Below are 22,820 nucleotides of genomic sequence, written 5' to 3'. Positions count from 1 at the left end.
GTTGAGCAACTTTTCATATGTCTATTATCCATCTGTATGTCCTGTTTGGAGAAGTATCTATTCAGGTCTTTTGCCCATTTTTTAATTGGATTGTTTGGCTTTTTTGGTGTTGAGCTTTATAAGGCCTTTATATATTTTGGAAGTTAACCCCTTATCACACTGACAAATTACGTTCTCCCATTCTGTAGGTTGTCTTTTTATTTTGTTGATGGTTTCTTTTTTTTTTTAAAGATTTTATTTATTTATCTTTAGAGGGGAAGGGAAGGAGAAAGGGAGAGAAACATCAATGTATGGTTGCCTTTTGTGCGTCCCCTGCTGGGAACTGGCCTGCAGGGAACCGGTCTGCAACCCTGGCATGTGCCCTGACTGGGAATCGAACCGCGACTGTCTGGTTCGCAGGCCCGCGCTCAATCCACTGAGCTACACCAGCCAGGGCTGATGGTTTCTTTTGCTGTGCAAAAACTTTTTAGTTTGAGATAGTCCCATTTGTTTATTTTTCTTTTGTTTCCCTTGCCTGAGGAGATATATTGGATAAAATATTGCTATGAGCAATGTCCAAGATTTCACTGCCTATCTTTTCTTCTAGGATTTTTATGGTTTAGGGACTAACATTTAGATCTTTAGTCTATTTTTAATGTATTCTAGTGGTGTAAGAAGGTGGTCTAGTGTCATTTTCCTATACATATCTGTCCAATTTTCCCAATGTTGTAAATTGGATAAACTATCTTTAGCCCATTATATGTGCTTGCTTCCTCTGCTGAATATTAATTGACTATAAAGTTGTAGGTTTATTTCTGGGTTCCTATTCTGTTCCATTGATTATGTGTCTGTTTTCATACCAGTGCCATGCTGTATTGATGACTATGGCCTTATAGCAATAGTTTGATATTAAGTACTGTGATTCCTCCAACTTTGTTCTTTCTCAGGAACATTGATGCTATGCAGGGCCTTTTTTTGTTCCATGTAAATTTTTAAAATATTTGTTTAGTTATATAAAATATATCATGTAATCTTGACAGGAATTGTGTTGAATCTATAGATAAATTTGGGTAGCATGGACATTTTAATGATGTTAACTCTTCAAATCCACTGTCAACATCATACTCAATGGGCAACAACTATATTCATTTCCCTTAAGATTGGGAATAAACAGGGATGTCCACTTTCACCTCTCTTATTCAACATGGAACTGGAAGTCATAGCAATCAGAAGATATAAAAGGCATCCAAATTGGAATGGAAGAAGTAACTTTCCTTATTTACAGATGACATGATAATGTATGTAGAGAACCCTAAAGATACCACTAAGAAACTATATGAACTGATACATAAATTCAGCAAAGTAGCAGGACACAAAATTAATATCTAAAAATCAGCTACATTTTATATAGCCTTTCTAATAATGACCTATTAGAAAGGGAAATTAAGAAAGGAATCCCATTTTTGATTGCTTCAAATATAATAAAATACCCAGGAATAAATTTAACCATGGATGTAAAAAAACTGTACTTAGAAAATTAGAGAGAACTTCTGGCCAAGATGGAGGTGTAGGCAGACAAACTTCGCCTCCTTGCACAACCAAAACAAGGACAACAGCAAATTTAAAAACAAAAATAACCAGAACTGCCAGAAAATCAAACTGTATGGAAGTCCAACAACCAAGGAGTTAAAGAAGAAACATTCATTCAGACTGGTAGGAGGGGCGTAGCTGAAGAGGACCCATGGCAAGGTGGTAGCTGGAGGACTGGGCTGGTAAGGTGGCAGCTGGCAAACGAGGTGGCCCCACATTTGCATTCCTATAAACAACTGGGGTGTGAGACAGACCACGCAGGGAAATAAAGCCTCAAAACCTCAAAAACCTATGGGGGTTGCAAGTGGCAACTCCCAGCCTCACAGAAGAGTTCATTGGAGAGACTCACAGGGTCCTAGAACATATACAATACCACCCACCTGGGAATCAGAATCAGAAGGGCACAATTTGTTTGTGGGTAGCTGGGGAAGTGACTGAAAGCCAGCAGAGAGCTGAGCAAGTGGCACTGTTCCCTCTCAGACTCCACCCCCACATATAGCACTGCAACACAGTGACATGGGTAGCCCCACCCTGGCTAATACCTAAGGCTCCATCCCTTACAACATAGCAGGTGCGCTGAAACAAAAAAATATGGCCCAAATGAAAGAACAGATCAAAGCTCCAGAACAAATACAACTAAGTGAAGAAGAGAGAGCCAACCTATCAGATGCATAGTTCAAAACACTGGTAGTCAGGATGCTCATAGAAATGATTGAGTAGGTCGCAAAATAGAGGAAAAGTGAAGGCTATGATAAGTGAAATAAAGGGAAATGTACAGGGAACCAACAGTGAAGGGAAAGAAACCAGGACTCAAATTAATGATTTGGAGCAGAAAACAAAAATAAACATTCAACCAGAACAGAATGAAGAGACAAAAATTCAAAAAAATGAGGAGAGGCTTAGGAACCTCCAGGGCAACTTTAAATATTCCAACATCCAAACCATAGGGGTGCCAGAAAGAGAAGAGGAAGAGCAAGAAACTGAAAGCTTATTTTAAAAAATAATGAAGGAGAACTTCCCCAATCTGGCAAAGAAAATTGACTTCTAGAAAATCCAGGAAGCTCAGAGAGTCTCAAAGAAGTTGGACCCAAGGAGGAACACACCAAGGCACATCATAATTACATTACCCAAGATGAAACATAAGGAGAGAAGCTTAAAAGCAGCAAGAGAAAAGGAGACAGTTACCTACAAATGAGTTCCCATCAGACTGCCTGCTGATTTCTCAAAAAAAACCTTATAGGCAAGAAGGGGCTGGAAAGAAGTATTCCAAGTCATTAAAGGCAAGGGCCTACATCCAAGATTGCTCTATCTAGCAAAGCTACCATTTAGAATGGAGGGGCAGATAAAGTGCTTCCCAGATAAGGTCAAGTTGAAGGAGTTCATCATCACCAAGCCCTTATTATATGAGATATTAAAGGGACTTATCTAAAAAAAAAGATGACCAAAACTACGAACAGTAAAATGACAACAAATTCATAGCTATCAACAACCGAACCTAAAAAAAATAATAATAAAAAATAAAAACAAAACCGAACTAAGCAAACAACTAGAACAAGAACAGAATCACAGAAATGGACATCACATGGAGGGTTATGAGCAGGGGGGAGGTCAGGGGAGAATGAGGGAAAAGGTACAGGGAATGAGAAGCATAAATGGTAGGCACAAAATCGACAGGGGGAGGGTAAGAATAGTATGGGAAATGGAAAAGCCAAAGAACTTATATGTAGGACCCATGGACATGAACTAAGGTGAGGGAATGGTGGTGGGAGGGGGATACAGGGCAGAGGGGAATAAAGAGGATAAAAAATGGGACAACTGTAATAGTATAATCAATGAAATATATATTTTAAAGAAGAACATTATAACCCACTGAAGAAAGAAATTGAAGAGACAAAATAAGTGGAAACACATATTATGTTCTCAGGATTTTTCAATCTCCAAGTGTCTCCTTTTTTGTTGTTATTGTTGTCATAAATTTTCTCACTGAATGTTTTAGTCATTAAAAAATTTTTTCCTTTCATTCTCATTTCTATTCCTAGAATTCCTATTCGATACATGTTAACACCTTTTAGTCTGTCCCCTGTGCTGCATTCTGGGTGATGTTTTCATTTCCATTTTACTCTTTACAAATTCTATCTTTATGTGTGGCCACTCTACTATGTATCTTATGAGTTTTTTATAAATAATTTTCCTTTATCATTTAAAAATTTTTTAAATAACTACTTTTTTTGAGTTACAACTGCCCAATTCTGTTTTGTAAACTTCCATTTTTGTTTTATAATTCCCTTCTTTATCTTTGAGAATTCTTAATATACCTAAAAGTCTTTCTTCAGATTATTATTTCAATTTCCTTAGGTGTATATTCTCCTATTATTTTGTTTCCCCCACCTTGTCCTTAGATTTCCACTTTGAAATTGTCTATCCCAAGATGTTTTATAAAAAGATTAAAGTAGAAAAGAGTCAAGGGAAGGAGCCATAAACAATTCAACCTTCTGTAAGTTTGTGGCTCCTGGATGGACATCACAGACTGGGCCAAACTTAAGTGCATCCAGGGTCAAAGTGTTTTGTTAGTATCTTATGAGAGTTCAAGCATCTGGAACACCACTGAGGAAAGAAGGATATTTTACTCAAAAGACATCTGGTGAACATAATGACTGGCTGAGTCCTGAAAACCCCACATTTTTCTAACATGATCCGATACTGCTCCATGTGCAAGCATGCACACACTCGGACATGCCCACATGTGACACTCATGACAAGGAGCCATGTGAGGTATTTCTAATTTAATATGTTTCATTGGCTAGTTTTGAATAAACAAACACTATTTATTATTCCTCCAAATTAATCTCATCAAATAGGTCCTGATGTTAGCATATTGTTTCAGGGAATGAGCATGGGGTCATTCAAATTTAATAATGTTATTTTCACTTAAAAAGCTAAAATACTAAGATAAATATTCTAAGCAAAGTAACCTTTAAGTTGGTCCAAAAAAATTTAACATGTACTTTTCAGTCAATTGTTAGGCCTTTATTCTTAATAGCAAAACAACTATTAAGACCCGTCCCAAACCACCTATCAACCAATCTCATCTTTCTCTGTTCAAGATCAGATTGTCCTTCTTGCTCTCCCAGGGGATACCTGACAAATTTTCCGATGTATTCACGAGACAGGGGCATGGCAGGCGGAAAAGGAGAGCTACTGAATAAAAGGAATGATACAAGGTAATTTTTGTTACCTCTCAAATGAGACAGTAAGCTTAGGTAATATGCTAACTTTCTTGGTTTGTGTCTGTTCTAAAAACATCTAGCATTAAGTCTATTGATATGGTAGACACTCAGTACCAATCACAGAAGTTATTTTAAACTAATTATTAATTTGAAAGAGAAAAAAGATTGTTTTACTTACTGGTGTTGGTCATTACTACATTCTAAAGCTCTAGATCAATGTCCGTCACACAGTCACACTTACTGAGCTTTGATGGATTGCTGAATAGTTTAGCAGGTTCGTGTGTGCATTTATAATTCTGACAACATAACCCTTAATTTTTTAACTAGCATTTAATAATACAAAACTGAGTTAAGTTTCTATTCCAAATTTTATACTAAAAAACAAACAAACAAAAAAAACAGGTAGGTTCCCCCCACGAAAATGATAGAAGTGGGAAGGGAAACTTCTCTCAATTACACATGACCAACCTGTGTCCTCTTAGAATGAAACAGATCAATCACTCCCCTGGAAATCTTTGATCAAAAATAATATGCTATTTACTAAATTTCTTTTCAACCAACTTATGAATCTCCCATTTTATGATTTATGCAAAATCACAAATAATATAAAATCCAAAAATAATAAAAAATTTTTACATTCCTTCCATGGAACACTGTTTAGCAAATTCAATACTAGGAGGTGGCTTCTAAAAAGTTTTTCCTCTAATAAGTAATTTTTAAAGCCGGAAATGACAAATTTATGCTACTGCACACTCAAAAATAAATATTCCCTGTATGGAATATCTTACAACAGAAGTTGTCTCAATAAATTCATTCATCATCTACACATTTAAAAGTGTTTTAGTATAGATGTCAATCAAACTCCAAGAGACCTGTCATTCCTCATTACCTTACCAACCCTATATTTATACAAATTAAAATAATAAAATGCTCCAGTTGCTTATTGGTGTGTTTAATTAACTTGAGCAGTAAATTCCTATAACTAACCACAGTTAACACTTCTCGTATTTCATCACTAGACTCTCCACACCATGAACTTGGGAGCCATCTTTTATATTAACAGGAGTTACTAACAAGCAGCATGGGAAGAATTAATTCTTTTGTAAGTCTTTTTAAAAGGTTTCCAATAATATAAATGACTAGCACTCAAAATTAAAGGCATTATTAACATCAATATTTGCTCAAAAGGAAATATAGAGAACTACTATAAATTTAAAACCAATCAAGAAGCAATAGCTGGTGTATAAAAACTGTATGAATTATGAGAAAAAGTAACCACCCACATCAACTCTGTGTTAATAAAGGAGAAAGGTGCGTACCAAGAAACATATATTCTAGCCCTAAAGGAAGTTGCTTTAAAAAAAATGTTTGCAGGAATGGGGACTCAGACAGAAATACTAGTGCAAAAGGATAGAGGCACTTTTCAAAACTTAACACTAACTGTATAATGGGGAATAATTCTAATACAGAATAATAAAGGCACCCAGGAGACCATCTGTTTCATTATCTATACGATACAGACACAATATATATTTGTAGACTGTGTACATGTAAAAGCTACTCAAGGGTCTAGCAGAGACCCAGAAGTGTGGTAGTCAGGTTGAGAAAGGTTTGTGAAGATTTTACAGTGTTTTGTAATTGCTCTGAAACAGATGAACTAATCAAAAGTCTTGCAAAGGATGAGAATGCATCCTATTTTTTTTTCTATTTTTTGCCAGGGTAACGAAAAAATGTTATGAGACATTTAGTGATTATGCTTTTGTAACAGCTGTATACACTAAGCCCATATTCCTATTGGGTTGATTGTTCCTTGTCTTATTGATATATAAAGGTTTTCCTTGTGAGTTCTGGATGCAGACCCTTGGTTAATCTATGTACTATAAATATCTTCTGACCCCTGGCTTGCCTTTTCATTTACTTGTTTTGTTATAAACCAATTTTCTTCAATGAAATCAAGCTTTATGAAAGTTTTCTCATATTATGGTATGTACATTTTTGTGATTATTAAAAAGATCCTTTCTTAATGGAAAGCCATGGACTTTTCCAATTCTAAAAACCTGTCTTTCATTTCTACCGGAATGAAATAAGATCAGAAAGTACAGACAGAAGAGAAAGAAATTAATATTCTGGTTAATATGTGTATTTGTTCTGTGTATAGGTATTTCTGAGTGAATATTATATGCAATAATTTTATAACCTTCATATTTCTCTAAAGTCATTATCTTTGTTCTCAGGTAAGTGCAGAGCAGCTGGTGAGTGAGACAAATGGTGTGTCTGACGCTGAAGTCCTTTCCAAAGAGTAAACGGGAAAGCCACGGTATCTCCTTTCCTATGTTGAGAACATGCACTTTTTATTATTTCAATGCAAATATGATTTAGCCCTGTTAGCTACTTATATATGGAAGCAAATATATGTTTAAGTCATATGTTTACTATAACCATTCTGTGGTCTAAAACACTTTATAAAGATATGTTACTATGCTTTAAATAAATCAATAAATGTGTGTTAATATTAACTACTTAAAGCTAATCATCTTTGAGAGTAACTTTTAAAAAATTAAATTATAAGCCCTGACTCGTGTGGCTCAGTGGATTGAGCGCTGCCCTGTGAACCAAAGGGTTGCTGGTTCAATTCCTAGTCAGGGCATGTGCCTGGGTTGCTGACCAGGTCAGGTACCCAGTAGGGGTGCATAAGAGGCAACCACATGATGTTTCTCTCCCTCTGTCCCTCCCTTCCCCTACGCCCCCCCCAAAAAAAAAACTTAAAAAAATTATAGTTTAAAAAAAATTAAATTATAAACGTATCCTTCTGTTATCTATGCCTAAAACAAAATCACTGAGCAACTTAAGGTGAGGTGTCTTACCAGGCAAAGGGAGGAACTAGAGGCTTCGGTTGACAGGAAGGTACTGATTTTTGCCAGTGTGTATGTCCTGCTGCATCTAGCCTTTGCTCGGACAGCTCCTCATCTTCTTCCACATTAGCAGCTCAGATATTTAGGGACCAGCTCCTGGAGCATGCATTTGCAGGCAACCCTCAACTCAACCCCATGCTGATCTTGAACATGACCCTTCAAATACTGAGTGTGACTGTCTGCTGACTTGCTGTGCACTCTGGATGCCACTTCAGCAGATGAGTAATTGTATTTAATGTGCAGGGTCTAATATGTGTGAGTCCTCCATATGTGGTTTGACTTTGTTGTGATGTAACCCTTTTGTCGTTTAATCTCTTGTGATTTAAGGATATATGGATTAATTGTCATACCAATTTTTCATTTCAAGGAATTAGAAGAGAAAAACCCTACAAAAACTAATTGATGATTTAATCTGACTCGGAAGTTAATAAATTCGGTGATCTTACGAATCATATATTATAACAGAGAGAGATGTGAAAATAGGGCAGTGAGTATCTGCCATATTTTAACTATCTGGTTAAAAGAATGACATAATTTGTTTCATTATAATCCCAGAATAAATGTCATATTCTCATATCCCTCACTGTCGCCTACCAAAAAGCCCAAACATATAAGAATTAAAGGAAAGAATGGCGCCGCTTTCAATGTGACATCAACAAAATTAAATCTTACTTATTAAAGTAAATGACTGTTTCCTATCAGAACCCACAGGGTCTATGCTGCCACGTGATGCACATTAGCAGACTGCAGAAAGCCGGTCCGTGGGCCACGTGGAGAGCTCACTGATGCCCCGGGGGCCTTCTGATGAGAAACACGGACCTCACATATTCTAATAATGCAACAATCTTTAACCCATGACACAGCCCACTGTTAACTACGTAGAGGCATGGGCAAAAGTCGGCTTGAAGTGGTTTGTATGGAAAATAATACAATAATTAATAAACTATAATACAAGAACAAGCTGAATTTCACGTGCCCACAAGTGTACGTGGTTTTGCCCAACCCTGTGCATTATTCCTCTGCCCCTCCAACCCTCAAGCATTACGCTGAACTTTCCCTCTGACTTGAGTATACTGCAAACCAGAAAAGCAGTCAAGTTCAAGTTGGGGTCATGTGTCAGAGTCATCTGGTTTTCTTTTTTACCCCACTGTCCCATTACATTACTGTATTTTAATTTAGTTGGTTGCAGAAAGCTGAGATGATAATAATACTAGGGAAGACTTCCTCCTCCAGATAATAACATCAGCACCGTAAAAGCACACTTCATTAAAAAACAACACGCACAACAATATGCTTCCAAGTGTCAGCGATGAAATAGCTGCACAATTACTTGTGACTCATTTTCCACATTCCCCCTCTCGGTGGAATGCCTAATCTTCACAAGGTGTTCATTTCCTGTCTCACCCAGCAAACCCCTTCTGCAGTTTTATTTTGTTGATCTCTCCTGCCTAAATTTCCATAGGGATTCCTCATTTTAAAACATGCTCTTTGCTCTCCCTCCTGAACACAACCCCATCAGCACTGTTGCCTGTGCCTTGGATTACAACAGGCGGAGAAGTTAATAGCTTGCCATGGTCCTAAGAGATTATATGAAATAAAGATTGGCCAGAGCATCTAGAGTTAAAACTATGAGCTAGAGTATGGAGCGTCAGATTACCTAATAGCATTTGCAAAAACTGAACATCCCTTTTGTTCTCCTGTTTCAATTCAAGAAATTTTTTATTGAGTATCTACACAATACTAGGCTCTCTGCAAGTCAGTGGTGTAAATAAATGCCAAATAAAAGGTAGTTTCATACTGAAAATATTTCAGACAAGAATAAGACAAATAAATTTACTATACCACTTATATCACTAGGTTGTTGTTAAAATTAAATTAGTATATATATAAATACACTTCATTTCTGAGATACTACATGGAGAGAATTGTTGATAGAATTACAGACGGCTATAGGGGTACAGCAAACTATGGGAAATCAAGTTCAGATCACAAGGGAAGGGCTTTATGTTAAAATAATATTTTGAACCTAGGGAAGGCATTCCAGAGAAGAATAGCATGGACAAAGAGTATCATTAAAGTGGGAAATGATGTGATGTGTTTGGGGAAAAAAAGTTTGACCAAGCTTAGGTTATGAACTGGGAGAAAACTAGGACAGGACAAAAAGAAAAGTAAATAGCAGGCCAAGCTGGGAACTATTTAGTTGGTACATGCTCTACATTCCTCATAAGAATAAGGGCTTCGGCATTCACTACGTGGTAACTTCTGAGATACAGACAGACAGGCAGTGATCAGCCAGAGTGGCTGCAGCGACAGAGACAAGCCTTCCAACCTGCAAAGGTTCTATCTCCTGAACTCTGGGAAACTTCATTAGTTCTCTGCATGACCACTGACTGAGAGTTGATGTATCTCATGGCACTGCTACAAAAGGAGACCTAGTACTATGCCATTGGGTTGCATTTAAAATTTTCCTTAAGCCCGTCTTTCCTTTAAGCACCTAGAAATAGTAAAAGGTTACATGGTTGCCAGGAATCCTGCTGCAAAACTTAATGTACACACATAATAGCTGCAAAATTTTAGTGAGCATCTTCTATATGCCAAGCACTGGGTTTCATTTCATCCTCATATTGATGTAGTGGAAGGGTATTATACCAGGGTAAACCAAGACTCAGGGAGGACATTTCCTCAGTCACTCAGTAGTAAGAGGTAAAGCCAACATAATTCCAAAGTCTTAAATAATTAAAAATAGGAAACAAACTCCACCAAGTGAAATAAGCCAGGCAGTGAAAGACAAATACCATATGATCTTGCTTATAAGTAGAATCTAATCAACAAAACCAACAAGCAAGCAAAATATAACTAAAGACATCGAAATAAAGAACAGGCGGACAGTAACCAGAGGGGAGGAGGGAAAAAAGGGGAAGGGTCGTCAAGGAACAGTTGTTATAAAGGACTCACGGACAAAGCTGAAGTGGGGAAGGAGTACGAGTGGGAGATGGGGGTGGGTGGGGTGGGGGGAAGTGGTGGAAGGAAAATGGAGACAACTGTACTTGAGCAACAATAAAAAATAAACAAAAATATATAAATAAAAACAACTCAAAAACAAAAACAAAAAAATCTTCATCAATTTTAAACAAATGGATGCAAGAAAGAAGGGAGGCATTTTGCATTGTACCTTTTAGAGAAGAAAAAACCGTCAAGTGAGCCAACTAATAAATGAGATTTAAGTAATTAACATTTTCAATGAGAACTTAACATAGTGACTCTGCTTAACACAGGGGGACACACATCATGTCATTTCTTCACATGTCAGCCTTCCCTGATTCATAAAAAGGAGTATTTCAGACATGCATTCAGACCCACTTTGATTAGCACATTTCTTCTATCTCCTAAGTGCTTATTTCAAAGTACCACACTTACAACAAGCACACCATCTTCCGGGCTTGCCTTGCTCAGTGGGCCATATAAAAGTGAGTGCTCAGTTAACTTATTATATAACCTCCCTTCATCTTTCAACTTGCTTTCTCCCCATCTGTGAAATGAAAAATTAATTCCATAACCTAATAATATCCTGTCCGGTTCTAAAACACAGTAAGTCTATAATTCTGCACGAACACACATTATTTTTCATCTTTATTTCTGCCCCACAGTGTACCCTTAGGTAGTTATAATGGAGTTGGACTACAGCCTTTTGGGAGTTTTCCCACAAACAGGGGTTTTTCAATTAGGTCACATTCCTGTAATCAAATGGAAAATCTGGAAGAACTAATACTTTCATTAATTTCAGTATTAACTAATATTAATCACCCACTCTGAAAAATATTTGTTTGATTACACTTTTAAGTTGCACAGCAAGGAAAAGCAAACCACCAAAGCATTCATCTGGTCTACCCACTGCCTCAAGCCATCCCATTCACTGTTGAGTTTGAAGGTGTGAAGTTGGGTTTCTAAATGCCCGCATCTGGGCAACAAGCTATAACAACATGAAGATGAAATGTTCGAGTTTATAGGGTAAACAGTAGAAGAATAGAAAATCTAAGTCTGAGCACAATGAAAATCTCCCACTTCTGAAAGGAAGTCATCAGATTTAATTGGACACCATGAAAGCACACAGATGCTAATTTAGGGAATACAGCAACTATTTCTGAACTCACAGCTTGATTAACAAACAGAAGCTGAGACTTTTTATAGGAAGAAAATCTGTAATTCTAAATATAAGATGCTGTCAGCAGGTTTTAAGTACGCCTTAAGCAGGTAATCACATAAATGAGGAGTCGGAATTACAGCAGCCTGCAAACATTTATGTTTTCGATATAAGCCTTACGCCAACAAAATCCCAGGTGCCGGCCACTATTCCTACAGAGAATTCACTTCTTATACAAATAATGTTCAAGGTATTCTAACTACTTCAAGAGGACACCATTAGAAAGAATTCTCACTCATTTATTCAAGAAGGCAATGTTGCCAGGCCAGAGCGGCAGGCTGAAGGCACATGGACAGGCAATCCGTCTGCTCACTGCCACTCGGCACACTCCTTGGTGTCGTCATTCCTGGCAAAATGAAACCCAGCTATGCTGGAGAGAAAGCTCCACATTCAGATATGCCAAGGTGGCTGCAAAAAACAAAAAAATATATAGAAGACTCAAGCCACTAGCTTAGGGACCCAGCTTCCTGGCCAGCCCCTTTACTTACACACATGCCCTTCACAATACCCATCCCTTCTCCCGCCAGCATCGCATCCACTGGCAATGACTGTGATCTGGACCCAGTATTACCTGATTTTGGATGCATCATAATTCCTTTTTGTACTCCACTGTTTCTGTCTCTTATAAAAATTAGAATTCATCAGGTAAAAAAGGAGGTTTTTGTCAAGATCATCCATCAGAATAAACATAAATACAAAAAAAAATCAAGAAAGTGGGAAAGCAGAATTAACACTTCTCTGGGATCCAATAATCCCACTACAGAAGAAGAGCTGGCCATCTTTTAGGGATCTGTAGAAGCTGTGCATTGGATGGGCCAGGAGTTTCAAAGGTGCCTGCCAATGATATCACTCCCTGCTTCTCCTGAGAACAAAACAAAATGTTTCACACATCTTTTGAGGGCTTGAAAAAGCCCTATGCTCTGACAGGCTCCATCCTAGTTCAATGACTGTTTTACTAATCTATTCTGAATGTATTATCTAGCAACAGTTAAGCAGCACAATAGCAATGACTAATATATTTCATTTAAAATTACACTTTAAAACCTACTTTTCAGTCCTCAGTGAAAGAAGAAATAATGGGGGAAAAAACCTTGCAGCTGGACTCTGGTTACATTCCTTCGTGTTTTGCGGTCTGAGCCTTAAAATGAAATGCAGCAAAGGTTTCAGAGCTTCCCTTTACAGAGTGCAGGTGCACAAGAAATGGCTTACGCGAGGCAGCAGTCCAGACCGAGTTCCAAACAGGCAGACAAAGGAAAAAACGAGCCCCTCAGCCCCCAGCAAAACTAGCTAAACAGGGCTTTGAACTCCAATATTTCACATGCCAATAGCTAGATGAGGAAGGTAATCAGAGAGGGCAGAGGCTGAGGATTCCTAGGTCTATTACACTAAGTATAATTTGTCCAATGAGTCATTCAATTCCTATTTTCCGTCTCCCATGAAGACCTGATTCCACATAATAACCTGGAAAGGTTTACATCAAAACTGACACACTCAGGAGAAAAAGAAACCATGTCTAAGCTCTTTCAGTGATCCAGGCTAAAAACAAGGTTGATTCAATCAACGAGCATAATCAATAAATGTATTTTTTATTTATGTATTTATGTATACATCTATGTTGTTCCAAAAAGGCTTTGAAGTTTTACTAAAATGCATAAAACCAGCCAAAAAATGGATAGTTCATAACATCAAAGACGTCAATTGTGAAATGCATCATTAAGCTTACGCACCAGTAAGATAAATGCTATCAATCATATCATGACTTGCCATTAATTGTAAGCTGCATTTAATTTTTAGCAATATTAAAATGTCAAAATATGTATAACAGAACCAATAAAATACAACATGTGTTTCTGTAGAAGAGGGAAGACAGAGGTAGAATATAAAATTATTTCACAAAAATGCAATTCGTGCGTTTCTACTGGCTGCCAAAGAAAAACGGGTAACATAATCACCTAAATCTACCTGGCCTTCCCAGAGTGCTCAGGAAAATCAATCAATCAATAAACAAATCATCACTGCTCCTCACACTGGGCACACTGCTTGGAGCTGTGCCCAGGAGAAGCTGCTCCTTCACAAGGAGCAGAAGAAAGAGTATTTGTCATCTTGAGGGACTCCCTTCCTTCAAACTCCCAAAGGGATTTTCCTACCAGAGCTAATATTTTAAGTCAGATCATCATGCAAAAGTGTGATTAAAACCTGGAGTGATAATTCTATTAACACGGAATCTGAGGAAGGTTGGCAGGGGGAGCATTCTTCACATGCACACAAGGTGCTCTTTGTCTGAGACGTGTCTGGTCGTGGTGCTCTCTTATAAAATCATCTAGAGTTTCCTTTATCCCTCAGAAGTAAAGTTTTTCATCATTAAACAAACAAATGGAATGATGTCAGTGAAAATGAGAGACTAGGTAGATCTAAGAACTTGTCCTTCCAGAGATAATGTTAAAAAAAAAAAACCAAGCAAAAACGGTCAGCATCAACTTTGCCAAAACTCTGGAAAGTAGGCTGTCAAAGGCTGACAACAACCAGGTGAACTCACTGAATCAAGAAGAAGGAAACTCAAAATCTGGAGGAAAGTTTCAGAGCATTTTTACTTATCTTGCTGCCAACCCCTCTTGAGGCTGCAGTAGAGTCTTGAAGACAGCAGCCTACAGCTTGAGCCTGCAGCAGCCTGATCCCTGTTCTTATTTTTTTTTTAAATTGTGTTTGTCTGTTCTGACTTGTCTGGGGGGCACCTGGAGAACCAGTGAGCGGTGGTGGCCTTTGTTTTGCCTGGTCAGAACTGCTCAGAGGCAAAAGCAGAGCACTGTTCAAGAAGCGCGACAACCAACCCACCAGCAGCCTCGTTGTGCAGAAGACTAAGGTGGAGAAATACAACAGGCTGTCTAAAGCCTGGGCAGAAAAGCTGGGGAGAGTTTCTTTGAGAAATTAGTGCATTCACAAGTGCCCGTATATACTGAGGAATACAGAAGTTACTCATACACGCAGAACATGATGCATGCTCAGAAAAGACCTGAGGAGACCCTGGGCTTTCCTTGCTGGCTGCCAGCTGGTCTCACTGAAAGCAAGCACTGAAGGCTAAGGCCTCAAGGTTGAAATAAAATGAAAAGGAAAAATGACAACAGTTACACAAAAGTATACATAGAAATAATGATCTCCAATAAAAGTAACTACATAGAGTACTATAGGCTCATAATGCTTTGTATAAAGATGTAATTTGTCACAATAACGAAGCTGTACAAAGAAACAAAGACCTCCAATAAAGTAACTACATAGAGTACTATGGGCCTATAATGCATAAAGATATAATTTGTCACAATAACAGCCACATAAACATGGGAGGACAGGCGGAGAGGAGCAGCCTGTATATGCCATTGGAGCTAAGTTGGTATCAATTCGAACTAGATTGTCATGAATACAGGATGTTAAATATAATTTCTGGAGTAACTAATAAGAAAATATCTTAAAAATATACTGAAAATGATACAATAAGGTAATCAAAATGGTACACTACAAAAAAAATCAAGAAAAAAGGCAGTAAAGAAGGAAATGAAGAAGCAGAGCAGAAAACATTATGTCATACAAAAAAAGGTGTACTAAATATGAAAAACAAATAGCAAAATAGCACAAGCCCGTTCATACCGATAGGTATAGTAAGTATAAATACTATATTTTGCCGTGTCTAATCTGCACTGTTTTGCCCAAACTTTTGAGGGAAAAATAAGGATGTGCATTATACATGGGTAGTACTAATTCATATTATACATGGGAATTGGGATAACTCTTTCTCCTTGGATTTGACAATGGATTTAAATATGAAATCAAATGCACTTAAAACAAAAGAGATAGAATACACCTAGTCAAAATTTAAAACTTCTGTGCATCAAAGGCCACCACAAAGAGACAATTCTTTTAATTGCTTCTTATCTACTTTGTTGACAAGAGAGAAATTATGGCCAGGGTTATGGGGATGGCTGAACACTGGGTATCTGACACGGGACAGATGACATTGAGAGCACTTTATCAGTCACATACGCTCTCAGCCCAGGGGAGGTGAACACCACATGCCATACAGGGTCACATGGGGGTTACGAGTGGGAACAAAACATGAAAATTAATAAACAGAAATTTCATTTAGAATGGAGTTGGAAGGCTACAAGAGAGAATTCTCATGCATGTGTCATTCGATACACACTGCTGCCCCAACAGGAGCAGAAGTTCCTCGAATCTCCGACAGGGACTGATAGATACTACATGGCCACGTCAGCAGGAGGAAAAAAAGAGTCCTCCTCATCCAGTACAGCTCAACTCGGGGGAAACTGCCCTAACTGAGCCAATGAAAAAAATCTCTATACTTCAACCTTCCAATTTCTTCCAAGGGATTCTGCATTTTCAATAGCCCCTCCCAGGCCCATTAAACAGAGTTCCTCTCCTTTTTTCTCTGCACTTGCACGGGGTTCAACATTACACCATGTGTCCTTAATTGTGGTTCTTTGTTGTACTCGAATAAATCCACTTAGCTGGAGAAGTATCTGACTATTTATTTAAGGTCAATATTACTGAACAGCCAGGAGCTGTGACAGGCAAGTTTTGTAGTACCAAAAGGATGTGGTGATGGCTGGTTCCTGCGGGAGAATGTGATTGGTTTGTCCCCATAATTTCCTAGACCACAAGGAACTGAGATTTACAACTGGAATCAGCAGGGACTGCACCTGCTTATTGGTGGACAGGGAAGGTTGTCTGAATAAGGGAACTTGTCCACAGGAGCAGAGTGGGGTGGCACTACTCAAGGCCCTCTGGTTTCACCAGATAATCAAGGCAGCAGATACTGTTGACCTTAATTTTAGGTCTTACACTGTAACCACCCAGAGAATGGGAGAAAGTGTTTGCAAATGATGTGTCTGATAAGGGTCCAGTACACAGATTGCATAAAGAGCTTACAACTCAACAACAAAAAAGATGAACGATCCAATTAAAAAATGGGCCAAGGACTTGGATGGACATTTCTCCAAAGAAGATGTACAAAGGGCCAGTGAGTGCATGAAAAAGTGTTCAACATTCATTAGTCATTAAGGAAATACAAATCAAAATCACAATGATATACCACCTCATGCCAGGGAATGTAAACTGGTGCAGCTGCTGTGGGGAAGTTTCGTGGCTCCTCAGAAAGTGAAACGTAGAATCCCCACAGGACCCAGCAGTTCCACTCGAAGGCACACGCACGGAACAACTGAAAACGGATGCTCGAACAAACACTTCTAACTGAACGTTTAGAGCCGCACTGTTCACTAGCCAAAAGGTGGACATAATCCCAATGTCCATCAACCGATGAATGTTTAAACAAAATGTGGTATGTACATTCCACATTTTTTTGTACATGGAGTATTATTAATAAAGTACTAATTAGGCTACAATGTGGATACACCTTGAAAATATTAGATTAAGTGAAAGAAACCTTAACCAAAAGGTCACATAATGTATGAAACATCCATAATTAGTAAATCCATAGTGATGGCAAGTAGACCACAGATGCTGGGGCTGAGGAGATGAGGTGCTGGGTGAGGGGACAGGCAGCCGCTGTTTGATGGGGGCAGGTTCTCTGTGGGGGCGACGAAGTGTTTTGGGACTAGAGAGTTGGCGGTTGCATACCACTGTGAATGAATATACTATGTGCCACTGAACCGTACACTAAAAAATCAATGTTATGTGGATTTAACCTCAATGTTTTAAAGAGAAAAAAAACACTCATGTTGCCTTCTGTCAAACACATACATTTCAGGCTCTCTCTCTATGTTTTTAAAATTAAAAAGGATACTTGGGCTCTAAACCGGTCAATCAGTATCTTTAAAAGGGCACCGGTTTTTACCATAATGTACTCCCGCACCTCCCGCTGCCACACTGAGTCATTGTCTCACCACAGATGACAGACGCAAATCGTCCCCCTGGGGCCTGCCTCCTCTGCCGTCCCTCTGGGGGACATCCATTTCTTCATGCCCATGAACATGACAATCCCTTAATCTACAACAGTGGATCTCAACCCTATTGCACATAAGAATCACCTCCAGAAACTTTTAAAAAGTTATGTAACTCATACCTGGACCGTCAATTAAATTAGAATTTCTGGGGGAGAGGCCAAGAATCTGGCGGTCCAGAGCTCATTTTCAAAACTCCCCAGATGACACTGATGTGCAGTCAGAGCTGAGAACAGCTTACCTTGAGTATTCTGTATCGCTTCCCTTTAGCCAAGTGTAAGTAAGGCTTTCTGGACTCCGCTCATGCACCCTTCAGTTTTGGGAAGTTGTATTTTTCCTAGAAATTTATCTAATTCATTTGAATTTCAAACTTATTTATATAAAGTTGATCATAAGACCTTATCTTTTAATGTCTGTATATTTGTAATACCATCTTTTTTTCTTCATTTACATTCGCTACCTTGCCTCTCTTCTCTTTCTAAAGAGTTTTTCTAAAGGCTTATCAAGTTCCAGTTATTTCAGAAAAGAACTTTTGCCTATATTATTTTTTTCCAACATACAGCTATGCATTTAATTTCTGCTTTTATGATTTCCTTCATTCTACTTTCCTGGAGGTTAATTAACTTTTCTTTTTCTAGCTGTTTCAGAAGGAGACTTAAATAATTAATTTTTAAATCTTTTTTTCTAAAATATGCATTTGAGTGTGTAAATGACCCCCTGAGCACAGATTTAGCTGCACTGTACAATGTTTCATATGCTATATTCTTGTTATCATTTAGCTAAAATAATTTCAAACTGACTTTATAATTTCTCCTTTGATACCGTTTATCATCCATATATTTGGGGATTTCATTATTGATTTTTGGTAAATTCCACTGTGGTCAGTAAACATAAAGTGAATTATTTTAATCTTTTTGAAATTTGTTCAGGCCCAGTATAATCTATTTTGGCAAATGTTGCATGTGTACCTGAAAAGAAGGTACATCCTGTAACTTTGGTGCAATATTCTTTATCTACAACTTAGATCAAGTTTATTAATTGTACTGTTCAGGTCTTTTAGATTCTGGGGTTTTATTTTTTGTTTTTCTACTTTCTAGTAGTTAATTCCAGTTTAATGAAAGAAAATTTAAAGTCCTCTGTTATGAGCATGGATTTCCTTGTAGTTCTGTTAACTTTGGTCTATATATTTGAAATTATAGTTTTAGGTATATATGTACCTAAAACTATTTAGAATTGACTGTATTATCATAAAATGTCTTACTTTATTTAAATTGCCTTAAGTTTCCCTTTATCTGATTTAGCATAGTTCTACTAGCTCTCATTTGGATAATATTCGTATAATATGTCTTCAGTCACTCTTTTATTTTCAATATTGCTGTGATATTTGAGGTATCTCTTGAAAGCACATTATTTATTTTTATTCAGCCTGACAATATTTATTAATAACATTTACACTTAATGTAATTATAGGGTAAGTTTGGGTTCATATCTACAAATTTACTATTTGTTTTTGGTTTGAAATTAATGTTCATTTTCCTTTCTTTTCTTGCCTTCTTTTGGATTAATCAAGCATTTAAATACTTTTCCATTTATCTTCTCTATTAATATTGTTTTGCTTGGACAAAATAACTTTTAGTGGTTATGAGATAATAACATGTATTCTTGATCTATTAGAGTCTAATATAGATTGGGATTTTACCACCTTTCAGATAATGATATAATCTTTAACTCCATTTTCACTTCTAAACTTTTTTGTTAGTTATACATAATTTCTGTGCAAGATTATTTTTATTCTGCCTTTAGATATTTCCCTCAGTACTGATATGCTGGTGTGCATTTTTCTCAGTTCTGACGGCCTGAAATGCTTTTTACTTTGCCTTTATTTTGCAGAATCCATTCAGTGAATAGGAAATACTAAATTGGCAATACTGTTCTACGGTACTTTTACAAGTCACTGCATTACCTTCTGGCACCCAATGTTTCTATTGAGAAATTAGCTTTTAATCTCACTATTACTCTTTAGATGGTGTATCTGTCTTTTTCCTCTATGGACTTTAAATATTCTCACTTTGTATTTGGTATGCAGCTATTTCACAATAATTTCCCTTAGTATTTTGGCTTCATACTTATTTTCTATTGTATTTCATGCTCCTTGAATCTGTAGTTTGATGTTTTTAATCAATTTGAAAAATTCTGTCATTAACTCTTAAAATATTGTGTTTACCCTGTGTCCTCTATTCTCCTTCTTTGTGACTCTAATTATTTGTCTTGTGTGTTAGTCCTTTTGGTTGTGTCTTATGCATCTGGTACTTTTCTATACAATTCACCTCTTTTGCTTTTTTATGCTTGGTCAGGATATAGTCTACTGACCTACCTTGCAGTTCACTAACCCATTATCAGTTATATACAATCTCTTGTTCAGTCTCTCATCCTTCTCCTGGTTGTCTTTTTGAGAAATCTACTTCTTTCACTCGCTGACTAACGGGAAACAGGTACTGCATGAATATTTGCAGAGTTATTATACTTGTCCTCACAAAAACAAATTAATTTAAATGAATCAATTTTGTAATCATTAGCAATTTTAACAAGCACAGGAGTTGGTCCATTATCATCTAAATGGATGAGTACATTCTATTTAAAAGAAACAGAGTTTTACAAAGAAGAATTTAAAAAAGAGTATATAGAAATCTCCACACTCTAGGTCACATTTTATATTTTTAACCTATTCCATGTTTCATAGTAGCTTGATGCTAAAAGTATATTTTAAAAAGATACTTACTCTCTCTCCTTTTCTGTCAGCTTGTCATTGATATTGTCTTTGATTGTTGACCTAGATCCCTTATGAATGACAGGGTATCTGAGGGGCACTTGCAGGAAAAAGGAGATCATGGAGACCAAATGTGCGGTGTAACCAAGGGCAACAGCGATGCTTCCATCATCTTTGGCTGTAAATTAAAAGCAGAAGAAAGCAACTATTTACCTTACAAATGTAGCTATGAGATCATAATAAATCAATTTCAAAGGAGATTTTATTATTAAGAAATAACTGGTAAATAAAATGTTAATCTTATCTAAATCACAGTTTACATTTATAATTTTAAGCTCAATTATATATTTATGTTATAAACTTACTTCAATTACATGAATTTTATATAAATCTAAACACATTAATAGACTTAAAATTTCATTTACTACATTTAAAACTATTTCCCAATAATTAATGTGGTGAGACTAACATTTTATATATATTTAAAGAATTTTTAGTACACTCGAATATCCATTACTTTCTTTCCCAACATTTTTAAAGGCAGAAACAATACTTGAGTCTATTATATAATGTGAAAATTAGTTACAGAGGTTTAAAAATAACACACTATATAAGCACTGCACATTTATTCATTACCAACTTATAAGCAATACAGTTGTTTTGCTATACTACTGCACAACATTATGAATTCTAAGGTGAAGTAAAATAACATAATCCTTTACGGGATATGGTCTCAATATTAATAAAGATAGTGTTGCATAGATAAGTTTGTGAAGTCTGAAACACAATAAGGAGAAAAACCATTTTAAACAGTGAAAACAAAAAAGTAAAAATCCACACTGTTAATATATCCTGTTTATGCAATTTAGGTGGAAGCAATTGTCAAAAAAAAATGTATGTATCTTACAGTCAAATGTAAGCAACTGTTTTTTTAAGACGCCATGGAAAATTACACTTTTAACTCACCATCCAGATTTCAGCTACCACCTACCAAGTGATAAATATAATCATTCAGGTATGCAAAACTAAGAGCAATATTAAAAAATTTAAGCTTGACCCAGGGGGAAGAAAAAAGCAACTGCTTGGTATACAATATTCCTAAAATACTTTAAACAGCTCACATACAAACACACACATGCGTGCACATATGCTACAAGATTTACTGCATCATCAGGAGCCCCTGTAACTAAAGAAAGGCTGAAATGATTGCGATGACCTTGGCTTGTATTTCCTGATTTCTAAGGGCACCTTGAACTTTAACTACTAGTAATGTTTTTCACATTCTTTTTTTACATTTATAGTTAGTTATCTAACTTTACCTTCCTATGGTAGGGATACCGTTAGAGCCACCTAGTTCTCGGCGAACTTTCCACCCGGGGTGACCCTGGCACACTCTCCACTTCTCTCTGATCACATTATAAAAACAGGTTGCTTTCATTATCTATTTTTCTTCCACCAGGAACTGACCACAGTTCTTTATTTACGACAGTCCTTCATTCATTACTAAACTGGACACCTTTTATATGCTATTTCATTCACTTTACAAATAAAGAAACTAAGATGCAAAGAAGTTAAGACACCTGTCCGAGTAACCCAGCGAGTACGCTGCCTGGCCAGGCACTGCCCCTGACCTTCAGGCAGTCCACCACACTGTCCGAGAACTTCACTGCGGAATAGGTAACTTTCTTTTTTGGAAGCTGAGAACATACCAAGCGTACGACACATACATGCTACCTTAGTTTCTTCACTCTTTTCTAGTAATGGCAAAGAACACATTCTGTGAGGCCTACAGTGCCAGGCAGAGAACAAGCTTCTCAACTAACGTCTGATGTTCTCTCACATCAAACTGAAGAAAAAATCAAACAGCGCTCATTTCAAATGACAGTACTGAGTCATGCCCTCACTGACTGGAATCCAACTATCTTTGAATCCTGTTTTTAGAGACCCTGCCCTCTTGCTCCAGTCCCACCCAAGTACCTTCAATACTACAACACTTTACTCCTATTGAAATCTGTATATCACACCACCTTAGAGACTAAAATTACATTACCCTGTGAATTCATCACATTACAATTTAATGATCATATAATATTAGAACTAGGAGAAGCCTTAAAAATCACTGAGTCTAATGCTATCCATTTAGACACAAAATAAAGAGAGCGAGAGAGACCTAGG

At 37.1% G+C, this 22,820-nt stretch overlaps 1 protein-coding gene across 3 annotated transcripts in view; it reads right to left on the bottom strand.

Moving 5' to 3' along the window:
* UVRAG (UV radiation resistance associated) overlaps positions 1-22,820 on the bottom strand; it is a 281,275-nt gene that overhangs the window by 98,945 nt on the left and 159,510 nt on the right. For all 3 annotated transcript variants that reach the window (XM_037131554.2, XM_037131552.2, XM_037131553.2), the window contains one exon: positions 20,658-20,823. In XM_037131554.2, the coding sequence (XP_036987449.2) occupies positions 20,658-20,823 (166 nt within the window). The remainder of the gene's footprint in view (positions 1-20,657; positions 20,824-22,820) is intronic.

Source organism: Artibeus jamaicensis, unplaced genomic scaffold (genome assembly GCF_021234435.1).
Source record: "Artibeus jamaicensis isolate MK-2021 breed Jamaican fruit bat unplaced genomic scaffold, CSHL_Jam_final contig_64, whole genome shotgun sequence".
Taxonomy (NCBI): Eukaryota; Metazoa; Chordata; class Mammalia; order Chiroptera; family Phyllostomidae; genus Artibeus; species Artibeus jamaicensis.
The sequence above is the reverse complement of the archived record's forward strand: the minus strand, read 5'-3'. Positions and strand labels throughout refer to the sequence as shown.